This window comes from Amphibalanus amphitrite, unplaced genomic scaffold (assembly GCF_019059575.1).
Source record: "Amphibalanus amphitrite isolate SeventyFive unplaced genomic scaffold, NRLGWU_Aamphi_draft 000048F_arrow, whole genome shotgun sequence".
Taxonomy (NCBI): Eukaryota; Metazoa; Arthropoda; class Thecostraca; order Balanomorpha; family Balanidae; genus Amphibalanus; species Amphibalanus amphitrite.
Window position 1 is genome coordinate 122,203 of NW_024881544.1, and position 15,394 is coordinate 137,596.

General features: G+C 56.9%; 1 protein-coding gene across 3 annotated transcripts in view; it reads left to right on the plus strand.

Moving 5' to 3' along the window:
• LOC122377621 (zinc finger protein basonuclin-1-like) overlaps positions 1 to 15,394 on the plus strand; it is a 151,659-nt gene that overhangs the window by 119,636 nt on the left and 16,629 nt on the right. Inside the window, exon 1 of one of the 3 annotated variants that reach the window (XM_043357872.1) lies at positions 4,318 to 4,670. The exons of the other annotated variants lie outside the window; for them this stretch is intronic. Within the exon in view, the coding sequence (XP_043213807.1) occupies positions 4,589 to 4,670 (82 nt within the window). The 5' untranslated portion in view covers positions 4,318 to 4,588. Of the gene's footprint in view, positions 1 to 4,317; positions 4,671 to 15,394 lie in introns of those variants that run through there. 3 annotated transcript variants of the gene reach the window in all.

Sequence of the window (15,394 nt, forward strand, 5' to 3'; positions counted from 1 at the left end):
CGTCCCCACCGATCACCAGTGATCACCAGACGGTCACCAGTGATCAGGGCGATCACCGCGCGGCGTCAGTCGACATATATCACCTCCAATGAGCGGTCATTTGCCTGTTAAGGCGGCGGCGTGGCCGTTCCGTGCCGCGTCTCGTTAGGTGTCACCTGTCGGCCGAACCAACTCGTTTCCCTAATGATCGGAGAGCCACTGCGCGCTGTCGCGACCTCCGGTCCCCCCGGTCCCCCTAAAACGGCCGGCGATTGCCGCCTGGTGCGACCCTGCTGGATTGAGTGTTAGGTGTCCGTCTGCTGGGCTGAGTGTGAGGTGTCCGACTGTATGAACCGACCGATCAGAGAGGGTAGAGACGAGCACTTCAATGAGTGAACTTCAGATAGGTATTTCTCGAAAAGTTGAAAGTGTGGTTGGCTGGTTGGTGTAGATTCGTGATGCGTATCTGAGGGACAGAATGTTCGAGTAGTTTCAGATATCTCAGCTTCAGATCGCACGCAGCTGGAATGGCGTGCGAACATTTCAGTTTTAGTGCTAACAGCTTTACGGCTTGAGGAACGTATTGGCCACCGAGGGGTTCCAAGCTCATTTCCATTTTTAGATCAATCTGGGTTATAGCTGAGATCCTTCGTATCTGGGTTAAGTACCCCGACTGCACATTAAGTCAACCTATGTTGCATTTGAGCATATAACTCCATAAAACCAGTGATGAACCATTGTACTCCTCCTCCTCCTCCTCCTCCTCCTCCTCCTCCTCCTCCTCCTCCTCCTCCTCCTCCTCCTCCTCCTCCTCCTCCTCCTCCTCCTCCTCCTCCTCCTCCTCCTCCTCCTCTCTCTCTCTCTCTCTCTCTCTCTCTCTCTCTCTCTCTCTCTCTCTCTCTTTCTCTCCTCGGTCACCCATGTCCCCGCTGCCACGGCGGCTCACTGAATAATTATCCACCCGGTTGTGGATTTAATCGTGGGACTGTCTCGGGGCGAGCGCTCGGCACGGAGACCGAGCGACGCTATTCGCGTTTATGTGTGGCTGCCGGGCGGCGGCGGGCTGAATTAAGCGGAAAATGACACGGTGACATCGGCGGACTGTGCACAGCCGCAGAGGCACAGATTTATGACATCGTTACCTGCAGGCCGGTATGACCAATCAGGCTGCAGACGCGTCCCCGGTCGCCCGGTGACATTGCGCCGACCGTCCGTCCGTCCGGCGGGGCAGTACCCGGCGGCAGTCTCATGACGGAGCCCCGCGGGCGCGGCGCAGTGAGGAACCGCGGCCGAGGTCGGCAGGGACACCCGAGCAGTCTGGGCGGCTGGGAAACCAATGGAAAAATGCAGACTCTGCATGCTTTCTAATTCCTAATATTTAATCTTTGTCATTCTATGTAACGGTATGTGTGAGGAATTCAAAGTTTGTTTACCAACGTCCTATTCATAGCACTCTTTTCGCCATAGCTGTGTCTTCCCAAAACATATTTTCTACATGGGTGAACTTCGATCAAACTCCAATGGGCATTGAAGCGTGATTTTCAACATTGTTCATTCTCTTGCAATCTATTTGCGATGTAGCTTGCGTCTCCTGACGTCCTACTTTTAGACTCCGTGCCCTGTGAAACTGATTGTCTTTCCACCTGGCCAACTCCCGAGATTCAGCTCGTCGTTATTTTCGACCTCACTACCCCCAGCTATTTGCCATTCAAAAGAGTTCAAGGCTTCAACTTCCATCGAGACTTCGATGCTTCGGCGCTCTGTCAGCTAACCTTATGGTCTGGCCTGAGTGACCACTTGAACCCTGGTGACTCTAGTGACTCAAAAGGGCTGCCCTATGTCGTGGCGCTGAGGGCAGCTCCATCATAATGTCAGGGGTGACGGGTGGCTCTAACACACTGTCACCGCCCGTCTCCCTGTCGAGAGTAGGGCGCCCTATGTAGGGGGAGGAGGGCGCCTTAACACACCGTCACCGCCCGTCTCCTGTCCAGAGGAGGGCGCCCTATGTACGGGGAGGAGGGCTCCCAACACACTGTCACCTCCCGTGTCTCTCCCGGGGAGGAGGGCGCCCTATGTAGGGGAGGAGGGCTCCCAACACACTGTCACCGCCCGTGTCTCTCCCGGGGAGGAGGGCGCCCTATGTAGGGGAGGAGGGCTCCCAACACACTGTCACCGCCCGTGTCTCTCCCGGGGAGGAGGGCGCCCTATGAAGGGGGAGGAGGGCGCCCTATCACACTGTCACCGCCCGTGTCTCTCCCGGGGAGGAGGGCGCCCTATGTAGGGGAGGAGGGCTCCCAACACACTGTCACCGCCCGTGTCTCTCCCGGGGAGGAGGGCGCCCTATGAAGGGGGAGGAGGGCGCCCTATCACACTGTCACCGCCCGTCTCTCTGTTAGGGAGAAGGGCGCCCTATGTAGGGGAGGAGGGCGCCCTATGTAGGGGGAGGAGGGCGCCCTATCACACTGTCACTGCCCGTGTCTCTCTGTCCGCGGAGTAGGCTGGCTCGCCGTGACCCGTCCAAGCACCAGTGACGCGCGGCCAACCATTATCTGCCGTGACGGCGCAGTGGCGCACCGCAGGGACGCCGCGTGCATTAATGGTACCGCCCGCTCATTAACCGAGCCAACCACCGCTGTGACCATGTTGCACAACAGCGCGCGCGCCCAACGGCACGGGCGGTGACAATGACGGTGACGATGACATTGGTGACGGTGACATTGGTGGTGATTGTGATGGTGACCGTGATGGTGACGGTAGCGTTAGATGAAGGACAGCACTAGCACTAGAGCAACCAGAGCGACACGGACGCGGTTACGACTTCTTGGGCTGGGGAGGAGCCGTGTTGAAGCTCGAGAGTTGTGTGTGCTCTTCTGTGGTATTTGATTGTACTTCTGAAAATTAATTTCCTGTGACTGGTATGGTCCAGCTGAAGGTGGATTATTGTGCCTCTGTCCAGTAAATTACTCAGCTGCAGCACTCGGACCAAGGTGGCTGGTCGAATATTTGAACCCTGGTCCATGGGGGCACGAATACTTACAGGCGACTTCCGATTTCTACGTCCATTGGATGCAGATGAATTCAGAACAATGATCAATGAAGAGCCCGGCACCGGGCCCGGGTAGCGCCTGCTGCATTAACGAGCGGCTGATCTCTGAGTCACGGCCGCGGAGGAGCCGGGCCCGCCTCACACCACGATACCCAGTCGATGATCGGGTGATTAATGGCGCCGCGCGCCCTCAGAGCCGACACGCAGGGGTCCGCCGGACGGCAGAGGGCCAGAGGCGCGCCCCTCCACCCTCTCCCCACCCTCTGCCGTCGGCCGACCATCCCCCCACCGGAGCAGCCACTCCAGACAACAGGCCATTTTTTATCACCAAGAAATATATAGCGCGGCCACCGGCTGGCGTACGGCCAAGGACAAAAAGACACGGGCCGACGCGGTTAGCATTATTTCACGGTGAAAAACCTAATTACAGGCTTCGACATTTTCCTGGCCAGCCCCATCAATTTGGCCCCATCTCATCGGCGACCCTATCGGACGGCGACGCGCCTCGGTCCTGTTTTCAACAACAAAGCACCCCTTCTTCGAGGCGAGCGCGACCGCGCTGACCGCCACCGTCGCGCCTTCTTGCAGACGCCGTCGGCCAGCACATCCTGCAGTGGGTGTTTGCGCCGCCCCCGCGCCGACGGGCCGGGACGGGGCCGACGCGCCCGAAATCGAAAGTTAATCATTGCCCGTTTCTGGCGCGAAACGGAAAGTCTGTCGGCGCGCGCCGGGCACGTCGCCGCTCGCGCGCCGCGGGAGGGAGGGTCGCGGGGATGGGGACAGGGCGACAGGGGTGGACGCCGCGGACCGCGCTGTCCATAATTAGGTCCACATGTCGGTTACCAGACGGCACGCTTGCGGTAGGGGACGGAACGGGGACAGCCGAGGAAAAAACGTATTGTCCCTGACGTCCAGAAACTCGGTAACTGGAGCAGCCCTAAATCAAATTACCGGGGGATAATTTGGCGACCGAAAGAGAAAGGGCGGTCGTGGCCGATGGCAGGGTAGCGCAGCGCTGAATAACCACTTGGTCACGCTCGCCAAATCCTGGGCAATTGATAGTGGAGTATTCTATGGAGTTATATAGAGTAGCGTTGCGGGCCGTGCCGCTGCTGGCCGGTCCCTCGCGGCGGCGTCTGCCCGCTGTGGCCAGCTGCGGCCTCCGTCCGGCCTCGGCCACCCCCCGCGGCGCGCCACCGCCGCCGGCCGCGCCCGGGGCCATCGGCGGCGGCGGGGGCGGGGGCGGCCGACCGCCGCCGCCGCCGCCGCCGCCTCAGTCGAGTCCGCCTGCGTGGCCGCCCTGGACCCTGGACCGGCGAGCAGCGGCGGTGACGAATCTTGGCCGGGCTTGCGGCTATTTTCGTGAGCGGCCGGCGGCCGGCGGCGGACGCGGCGCGCGCGCGGCAAGGTGTGACGAATAGTGTCAGCCCGGCTGGCGGCGAGAGCGGACGCGGCGCGAGCGGCGGCGGCGGCGGCGGCGGCGGCGGCGGCAGCAGCAGCGCCCGACGGTCGGCGCGCGCCGACCGCGCACAACCCCGGACAGTGTGTGGTGGTCGCGGGGCGATGACAATGAGCCTGGAGATGAGAGACAGAGACCTGACCTGGGAGTCGGCCGCTGACGACGTCCGGACTGAGATGCAGAAAGGTGAGTGAGTGAGGGACGCCCGATCGCAGCGAGCGGCGATCGGGCGGTCTGTAGCGCGTCCCGGTGACAAGTTGAAGTGCTGTTAGCTCGGCGTTTGACACGCTGCCCTTTGTGAAATGTGAGATAGTTTTGGAGTGGTATCACCAGCTGTAGGATATTTAAGTTGGCGATTCTCGATAAGGGTGACGGAGTTCGCGGCTATTCTGAGAAGTTCCCGCCGACGCGCAGGCAATCGATGAACGGCCCGAACTCGTGTTCCGACCGTTCTCTACGAGGCGACTGTTGGTGCAATATGCAGCATTCGACGGACAGTTGGTGGCATTTGATTCACATTTGGCAGTTGATGGCATTTGATTCTCCTCTACCTGTTTGATATAAATCTGGCGATGACTTCATGAGGATGCACTTCTAAATCCTGATTTTGTAGAACGTGAGTTTTGTATTTTGCCTAAATTTAAGAAATGGAGAGCTTTAAATTTGGGAATATTTGACGTTGTATTTGAAGTCACAGATAGCTGGCTCACCTTTTGCTAGAATGTTAACACATCTAGCAAATATTTATATGAGATATATGAGCAAATTTAAGGCATAATTTATGTCACGAAAGTCGAACGCTGACTTCACTTCACAGGTCTGTTTGATAGCCGCATGTGGCTACCATTGCATTACAGATTGTTTCATTAAAACTTTAATTAATTTTTCCTTGTGTTCAAGGTAAAGTATGGATACGTTATGCTAGGTATCTGCCGTTAACTTATAACAGTCATCGATGAAGTGCTTGATGAAGATTGAATAATGTATTCTTTCACAAAGACCGGACAGGACATAATGCAGTTTCTCAATGCATTTTCTGATGCTCTAATTCTAAAGCCTTATAATTTTACACTACATACCTATTATACAGTAAAATAACTTGATTCAGTTGTACAAACTGTTAAGCTATCTCATTGAATTAAATTAGGAATGCACTAAATTTAATGTTTCCTATTCAGTTATTGATAATATTAACAGCTTTACAATTGCAGTAGGTTTTTTTCATATAAATGAATAGCGTGCATGGGGTTTATTTCACTTCTAATAACTCAAAACGAATGAACTTTTAGCTCTCATACATCATTTTCGACAATTCAGCTTTCTATATTCGAGGAAAAGGTCATTCATTTTGAGTTATAATAACAATATGTTCCTCGCAAGAGCACTCAACACCATATCTTTATTTCACTTCGTTTTATTTCCACTGTCCACTCTTGTTTTAATATCAGCTAATCCTTGGTAAGCATTGTTTAACTATTCAAGACACCAATAAAACTTATTTGTTCTGTCAAATCAGAGAAATGTATATTAACACAGCTTAGTGTTGCTTAAACAAAAAGTTATACATTGGCATTAAGGCAAATGCTATGCAATGTGGTAGACGGCCAATTACTACTCAAGCTTGAAAACCGATGGGCAATATTCATATCGATATATTAAGTCGTTTACAAAATCAATAATAACTGGCATCCTCCCTTCATCAAAAATACCTATACACCCGAGAAACCAGTTTGTAATTCATAGATTAGTGAGAATAGAATATGTGAATGCAAGAAAATGTCGTCACATTTTCCTTCATATGTCTTTGGAAACTGCAAAAATACCCCCTTTGTCAATGTAACTTATGTAGATACAGGCACGTAATGCTAATAACCACACATTATTCGAGAGTCTTCTACATTTGCGTGTAGGTATCACTATATGGTCGTTCGTTGCTACCACATTGAAAGGAGAAATAGCACATTATTCAACCATGATTTAATATCTTTGGTCAGAATCTGGGAGCCTTAATTGTTAGCTGATAAAATTAACTAAACATCATTGTAACTTGTCATGTCTTGTATTTCTCAGAAGCTGCGAAGCGTCATGTAGATAGGTAGCTGGGAATGTTTTCCTCCAACGGAAACATTCACATAGTTTGTTTCAAGCCTTGAGCTGTCAGAGAGTCATTTTTATTCGCCGTTTGCCGAGTATGATGCCCTGAAATTATTGTCCGTGGGAAACCAAGATTGATTTGTCTTAATGCCTTTGATTGCAGGCTTCCTTAAACGTTCGTAGTAGGAACACCTGCGAGTGATGGCATGTTCGGCCCTGCAGCTCATTGTCCATATCGCTCGCACACCGGGCGATGAGTCGCATGTTCTATGCGGTGGGCGTGCCCGCTCATCTTGCGTTTCATGCTCCAAATGATCATTTATACGTCATTAGAGCACTTGAGCCGTGTACGTGCTCCGTCGGACTGAGTTATCGGCGCGGCCGCCGGCCCGACTTCTGAATGCCCCCGTTGGCCAAACATCGTGTCGGCGAGGATCGGGAGGCGGCGGCGCTGCCGTATTGTCCTGTGATGTGCCGCCAGCTCGTTGGCACATTGTCCTGGCTGGGGTCGGCCACACTAATGGCCGCGGAACAATGCCACCGCCGCGGCCGAGTGCGGGTCGCTCGGAGAAGTCGGCAGAGTCGGACCGTCTCGGCCGCCCGGCTCTGTGGAGCGCCGTGCCTATGGCGCCGCCGTCCGGCCGTAAACACCGTCATTACCCAGCCGGCTCGGATTTGTCCGCGGCTCTGTCACCGCGCGTCAGTCGCCGTCGCGACAAACAGGGTCGTATTTTGACAGGACGGCATCTAAATTAACCCCTTTTTGTCCGGCCGGTCGGTCCGGAGTCCGGAGCTCGGTCCCTCCAGCGGCCACCGCCAGGGGTCCGTGCCGCCGCAGCCGCCGCCGTGCCGGGCGGGCCGAGGACAGCATTGCGGTCGGATTGCACGCTTCACAGCGGCGGCGGCACGGCCGGTGGGCGGCGCAGCGCGCGCCTCCCTGCACGTGCTGCCATCTGTGAGCCGAATTTGATACCAGCGCACGCGCTGCGATGAGCGATGGTGCTCGACAGCCCGCCGACCGGCCGCGGCGCACCGCTCGTTTTTGTGCGTTCGACGATGATCGGCTGTGTGTTGAGGCTTATCGGATGGATGGAGCTTAAAGCTGCCTTCGCAAGTGGAATGCCACATAGATCGCATATTCATCTGATATGCCGGTACGGCTGCAGCGCTCAGTCGCAGGCGTGGACTGGCCTGGGCAGTGAATCAAATAAAACATGATTGAAAGTGGGACGAGCATATCAAGGGGATCGTTTTCCAGCGAGACGTCGTACATTCACGAGATGAAAGTCGCCTCAGGGTTGAACCAGTGACAAACGAACTGGTGTGGACACCGGGCGTCGCCGTCAGTGTCCGAACAAACAAATATATCCCACCTCGGGCAGAATCGGCTCTACAAACCGATCTATGAATAGTCGGCTAACCCCGAACGGTCAGATCCCAGGGAGTCGTTGGTGAGCTCACCATTGTAGCCAGTCGGTGGGTGCCGGGCCGGCGGCGATGAAATGTTTATGGCCGGGCTGGATTGGCGCCGGTTATTCGTCACACTGTTGCTGGGCTGCACGGGCCACGGTGCCGACTTGCAGTTGGTACCGAGCTGCGGAACTGGCCGATAGCGTACTATGCGGACTGACGGACGGACGCTCAACTGCAGCAGGGTTTTTGGGAAACGGGCATTGTGCTGGTGACACGGACGAGAAGGAAGGCGACAGCCAGACTTCGGAGGTGTCGGTAAATCGGCGCACAACTTACTTTGACAGTAAAAGAAAGGAAAACATTTTGGAAGGCTACCTATCAGATATTCAACGTTCGTTTCTTCTATGGCAACATATTGCAATAAAGCACAATGATGACCGAGGTTTTTAAATTTGAATAACCAGTTTTTAGATATTTTGGCACAAGTAGGTCTATCAGATGCCTGGCTATTGACAAAATAAAACAACAAGGTGCAGTAGATATTTGGTATCCTTAATCCCCTGACAGTTACGTTCAAGTCAATATAATTAAAGTTCACTCACAGCAACTGCCAACTTCTTGCATGTTAGGTATTCCATTTTTCCTTAGTGTTGGCAGGCATTAATACGGCTTTTGCTTTACTGTGCATAAACCTTACGTTACGCATATCTGAAATGGAATCGCAGCAAATTTTCCTGTCGGCGGCATCATTTGTCATCAAGGCTGTTTGTTTCTTGTCCTATTTAAATGGGGCAGAAATCAATTTATCCGTGTTGTTATGACGCAAAGACGAGACAAATAAGGCGATGTAAAATATGAAAAACCTTTCAGGTACTGAACAAAGTTCTTTTTAGGGAACTCTTCCATTAAAATACCGCTTCGGTATTTCTTTACTGTAAGGTCGTGTGCGCGGCGAATACGGATTAGACAATAGACGTACGATTACCTACCAAATTTCAACCAAAGAAATTGAGGGATGGCCTCGCTACCGCACCCGGTAACGGTTCATATGGCTGAGGGGAACCATAGACGATATGGATGCATTCCGATTGGTCAGAACCGGCATTTTTGCGAGCATTGATGCTGTTAAGGTTTTTTGCCATTTTTCTTCATATCTCTGTTTTTGTAATGTCGAGCGATTTCACGGAAGTTAACGTTTGTCCATAATCTGATCATTTGATAGACCGCTCGTGACAGTTAACAGCATGCACGAGCGGTGAAAACAGCCCAGCTTTACCGGCTGCAAAGTGCCAGAGCATTTTGGCTGTTACTGTCGTGCTTTCAATCAACACGGAGAACGTGCATCGGAAAAGTGTTGTTATAGCTAATTTTGTTTGTTTAAGCGAAAGTCGTACTGAGAGGAGATTAATCCTAGCTTCAGGCACTTCGAGGGACGTAAATTAAGCGCACAATGAATAAATAAACGTGCTCTTATGATTTTGTAAAACATTTGGAAGCCACCTTTGGTACGTGACGAAATCGTGTCCTTACATCTTAGCGCACGACTTGCTGATTTGATAAGTTCCTTATGTATCGGGTACAAACAGTTGGCCTGTCATCATGAGACGCTCATTATAGGCGCTGAAACTGGAATAAAACTCCTCAATGCCCATAGTGCTCACCACTTTAATGTTTCCATTTGATGGTAAACTGTTATCGAAACTGAAGTGCGACGCTGAGATGGCCGCAGCTGAGACGCTGCCTCTCAGAGACGGCGGTTCCACATCACTGGCCGGCCTGTTCCAGCCAGGAATGCGTCGTCTCTGAAATCGCGGCCTCTCGACACAGCGGCGGAGCTAATCCGGCGTTGAGCGCCACCGGAGCGGGTCGGCGGGTCACCAGAGGTCACAGGAGGTCAGGGGTCAGCCCCCGGGCGGGCCGCTGCCGCCGCGGGGTGTGCTCGGGTCTCGGCGGTGGGACGCTCCGCGCTGCCGCGGTCGGGCCAGGTCACGCCGGGTCGGGTCAGGTTGCAGATGCGCCAGCGGAGCCGGGAGGGTCAAACCAGGTTCAGGCCGTAGTGGTTCAGGCAGGATGGCGACCTCCAGACCACAGGGCACAAGGCGAATTGCATTTATGCAAATGATATGTAATGACCTGCTTTATCATTTCACTATTGGGATTTTCCGACTACGGTTAACCACTGCACTCCGCATGTAACTGCTGTTGACACTGGCGATAAGAACCCGACGCCACCTAACTCTTCTGACAGCTGGGGCGGCACTCTGACCCCGGGTGCCTGCCTACATACCTGGCCGGCGCGCTCGCGGCCCCGGCTCTCTCGCCTCTCACTTCGTAGCCGTAACGAGCGGCTTCTGTGGGCCGCACAATGGCTCGTCGACGGGCGGCGGCGGCGGCGACCCCGTTCCAACGGCCACCGGCGCCCATTGTTCCAGCCGATCGGCGCCGTGCACGCCTGTCGGAGCGATACTGTCCGGCGGAGTGGCCGGCCCCGCCCCTGCCGCCCCTGCCGCTCCCGTGGCCGCCCGGCGCCCATCTGTCCTCCCTGGTCACCCCCCGCCGCCCGCGTCACCATTGACCACAGTAGCGGCGCCGGCAGGCCGAAATTACACGTGTCCTGTCGCCGATAGCATCACCGGACATTTGTCACCGGGTAGCGCGGCGGTGACGCGGCGCGCGAGCCGAGATCCTATCGGTGACCGGTGTCACGGGGCGGCCGGCCGGGCCGGGACGGCGCGAGGGACGGCTCAGGGGCGGGCGCAGGACGGTAAATGGAGCCATTAGCTGCCGCCGGAGACGGCCGCCGTGCTGCCGGACAGGCGACATTCCGACCTGCGCCGATCGACAGCCGATAGTGGCCAGTTTGTTGTGCCCGCGGACGGCTCAATCGACCTAAGTGGCCGTCGCTGGCGGAGGTGCGGTGGCAGGGCTGTGTTGGGCCAGCGCGTCCCTCCCTGCCCCCGGGCGGTGCTGGTGGCCTCGGTTTACAGCCCACAGGGACGCCGGGCCGGCTGTTACAGACGGAGATGGACTACAGACGGCGAGAAATTCTGCCCAAGGTGGGAAAACAATTGAACAAACAGCCAACTTGATTCGATGAGATGGGAGATAACGCCGGACGACTCCAAGATCTTCAGGGCGCTGGAGTCTGGATCCAGGTCTTTGACCAGTGCAAGTGGCTTGTTGGTGTTCAGGGACGCCCAAATCTTCTATTCACTCAAAATTGAACTGAATTTCCTAGAAGTGTTTACATCAGACAGCAGGCAAGCAGTCACGAAGTGTTACGCTTCCAGCAATGCTCCACTCATTTCGAGTTTTCTGTTGGCCCAAAACTTTACAGCACCGTTTGCAAGCAGGCTGGAAATGTTGCCGACATTTCTCGGTCCCTCGAACTGGCTCGGCGTTGCCGTCGCCGGCCGTCTGTGAACGCATTGGCAGCGGCCGGCACGTCCCTTCCATCCGAGTTGGCTTTGAGCGCGCTCAATGGCCGGACAGCGACGGCGGCGCTCAACCGCGCCAAGTCGCCGCACCCAGACGCCGCTTTTAGCGTGCACTTGCCCGTGAGAAAAGGCTTGTCAAACCCATCGGCGGAAGCGTTCAAGTGAAAGGGCTGCCGATAGCAGAGTGCGATGGTCCTCTCGCTGTATCTGAGTACAGCGGGGTCTGTCGGGATTCCCCACAGACCGCGTCGCTCCACCCCGATCGCCCTAATCCAGTGTCGGCCGGAGGGTCGGAGGGCAGGTCTTCTGGTCTGGAATCCGGCGGACACGGGAGGCGACCGAGTTGGCTTTGAGTCGGCGGAGCGGGTCATCAGATCGGCCGTGTTGTCGCTAATGGACGCGGCTTATCGCGGTGACGGGACGCCGATCTGTACGTCTCGGACCGGTGGCCGACTGTCAAAATAAGCGGCCCGCCCCGCGGCCGCCCAGCCAGCCGGCCGGTCGCGCCTGACAGGAGACAGGAGCCGCTCTGTTGCGACCGTCGTCAGCGGGCCGACATTTGGCCGTCTGACACGGCTCCGGCCGGTATTTCTGGCTGTGTTTGGGACGCTCTGTCGCTGGCGCGCCGCGTCCGCCACTGACACGACTCTGTGTTGCGACAGCTCTGTTTGGAGAGTCCCCGCTCGCGGCGCGCGTCCTCTGCCGACTCTGAAGGCCGGTGTGCGTGCCGCTGAGTGCGAGGCGGAGTCCCCGAACCGACGCCGTGCGTGACGCGTTATGACCCGCGCCAGCCACCTCAGCCGGGCTGATTACAATAATTGATTCTCGCCGGGCGTTTCTTGCATCGGCCCGCGCGCCCATCATTGTGAAGCGCTGCAGTAAAACTCTGCACCGCGCCACACGCCCCTCGAGTGCCGTAGCTCACCTGCTGGCGTCTTCAGGAAACAAGAAACGCGTTTTCAAAACGCAAGAAGGTCGCGTTTAGAGTATTCTTCACTTTCCCCACAGGATATAAGTTTTCCGCCTAATCGTCCTCCCTGTCGTCTCACCCGACCGCTCCTCACGGAGGTCCGGTCCGCGCCCTCGGCTGCACGTCGCTCGTCGTCGGTGACGCGTCGTTAATTCGGCGTCGGACGCGTGTTTGCCGTGCGCGTCGGAGCGTGCCGACGCGTCGCGCGCGCCCGAGAGAGCTGTCACCGCGGACGCCGGGCGCGCGCCTCTGGACAGCTTTATTGGCGCCGCTGACGACTATCGCACAACATCGCCACCAGTTAAGTGGCAGATAAAATCGCCCGGCCGGCGTGGCGCGGACAAAAGGCCACTGCTGGCCGGCGAGCGTTGCGCCGCGCGCTGGCCAGGGCCGCCCGTGCCGCGCCCACCGCCGATCGACACGCTAGATACACTTCACGACAAAATTGGCCGCCTGAATGGAAACTATGTGGGGAGCGTGACTTTACGAGCGGGCCCGATCGGCCGGATTTGATGTCCTCGGGAGGCGCAATGGCCCCCTCTGCGAGCCGTAAATAGCGCCCAGTGGTCAGACGCGGACGGAAATGACACGACGGACGCCCTGGGACGCCCCTCGTGGATCCCCGAGCTCCCTGCTCTCTCCCACTCTCTCCCGCTCCCTGGCCAGCCCGACGCGTCCCGTTGGATCAGTATTCGGAGTGGCGCGGGCGTTCATTAGCCGGCGGGACGGGTCATCTCTATGCAGTAGTTCGATCTGCCGGCGCCCGCCCGTTAACCCTATCTCTCAGCGTCCGTCCGTCTGTCTCCGTCGACCCAGAGGGTCTCTGAGGACCCTACAGTCGTCTCGGGGTCCCCAGAGGTCCTCGAGGGGTCCTCTGTGGTCCCCGGAGCCCTCTCGTCTCTCTCCAGGCCGCGTCGTTACCGGCGGGCGTCGTCAGCGGCAGCGACCCTCATCGATCCCGGCACGGAGCTAACAAACTGATCACCGCGCTCCGAGACGCCTTTGTTTGTCTCATTGCTTCATTAGCCCTCTTAGTGCGTCGGTTGCGGAACGGCGCACATTGCCGCCGGAAATGACCAGTGGCCAAATGGCCGCGTCGCCGACGACTATCTCCCGTCGCTGTCGTCGCTGGCGACGTTGGCGGCGCGGCGGCGGCGCTCGGATGGACGGTCAGCGGCGGCACAATGGCCCGCTAATGGCACGGCGATGAAGTTGTCCACTCGGCGCCGCGCCGCGCTTCCAGTCGCCTGCGACGGACAATGCGCGTCATGCTCGCCGCTGATGAATGCGCCGTTATCGCCGCCGTGCCGCGCCGCTATCGTCGCCGCCGCGTGACGACGCGACAGCACCGACGCGCGGCACGGTCCCCATTCCCAGCGGGACGCGCCACCATCGACGCCCTCAAATGGGCTCGCCACTAATCCTGCGACGGGCTCTCAACCCTTCCTCTGCTTGGCGGCGGCCGCAGCGTCCACTCGACTGACCACCCAAGTGCCGGCGGCGCCGCCGCGGCACAGGCGCCCGAGGGGAAACGCTCATTCGGCTCCGCTGGGACGCGAAATAAGCCGTCCCGCAAAAGGCGGCCAATATTGGCCTGCTGTGCGCGGCGTCGAGCGCAGATGACCATTGCGGCAGACGGCACGGCGATATCCCCCCCCCCCCTGTGCTCTCCTTATGTCCCGCGGGATGGAGGAAAGGGTTCATAACGCTGGCCCCGAGGGAAGGGGACGGACTGGAAACGAGACAGTCATGTGTGTGGATGAAATATGGTCACAACTCCTAATAAAGAGCAAAAGACATTGACATCAAGAGACATAGCATTAGGACGAACAAATCTTTTGGTTCTGGACAAATCTTTGGACAATGTGTCTCAGCCAAGTTTGGTAGTGCGAAATTGTGAACTGTTTCACCGTGGCTTTGCTATCGATCCCGCCAGCTGGTGGTCCCCCTGTCACTCCCATATCCGCCCGGTGCGGGGAGTGTGGGGTCGCAGTAGGTGCGGGCTCCGGTGACACCGATACCGCCCCAGGTCACGGCACGGTCGTGGAGCACAAATTCACACCCGCACCATCCACCCGCCGTGGCTCGTGCACGCACTAGCAGCGCCTCGGCAGACCGGTAATTGAACCGTCCGCCCCCGCGCCGCCTGTCAGGACCTTGTGCCATTATTTTCATTTTTTACCATAAGTCGTGCGCTTTTTGTGTGTATTTTTGGGTGGTCACCTCACTCCTTTAATTGCTTCGCTGGGCGGCGGCGGCGTATGCGCCCTGCGGCCGGGAAAAATTCATGTTTGCTGATGTTCACAGCCGGCCGGCCGCGCCCGGCGGGAGGTCCCCTTTTTGCGGCGAGAAACTAGCGGCTGACTGGGGACAGCAGGCCGGCGGCCAACCCGGCGGCACATCCTTTTCCACGGACTGGGAAATGGCATAAAAAGCGACGATAAACTCCACGCATCGCGCTTCATCATAACCACATCGTAAAACACGCCGCCAAGGTCACGGCCATTACACCCTGCCGATTTGCATAATAATACATGCAAGCGTCGTCGGCTGGCTAGGTGGCGCTGCGGACATCGGCGGTCCCCTCGGACAATCAGCTGACGGCGGCGGTCAGCTGATTGCCGGTCACCGGCCGGGTCAGGTCAGCCAGCTGACCGGTCATCCACCCGTCCCGGCGCACCTTCCAGGCGACGCTCCTCTACGCCGGGACACCGATTAGCATAATAAAACGAAAATGTTTCGTCTCAACGCTGAGGGTAATCGTTCGACTAGCGACAGCTTTACTGCACTGCAAAGTAATAGCGCCTTCGAAACCCGGCAATTATCGCATCGGGGCCCACGCCAGCGTCATAAATCGGGCCGGCTATCATGCACCAATGAGCATAATAGATACTTGTGACGACGCCCCTTCTGTGTCGGTCGCCCGCCGGCTCGAGTGGTTAATCGGGCGGCAGCAGGCGGCGCCGCCCCCGCCCCCGCCCGGCCGCTATAGCGTG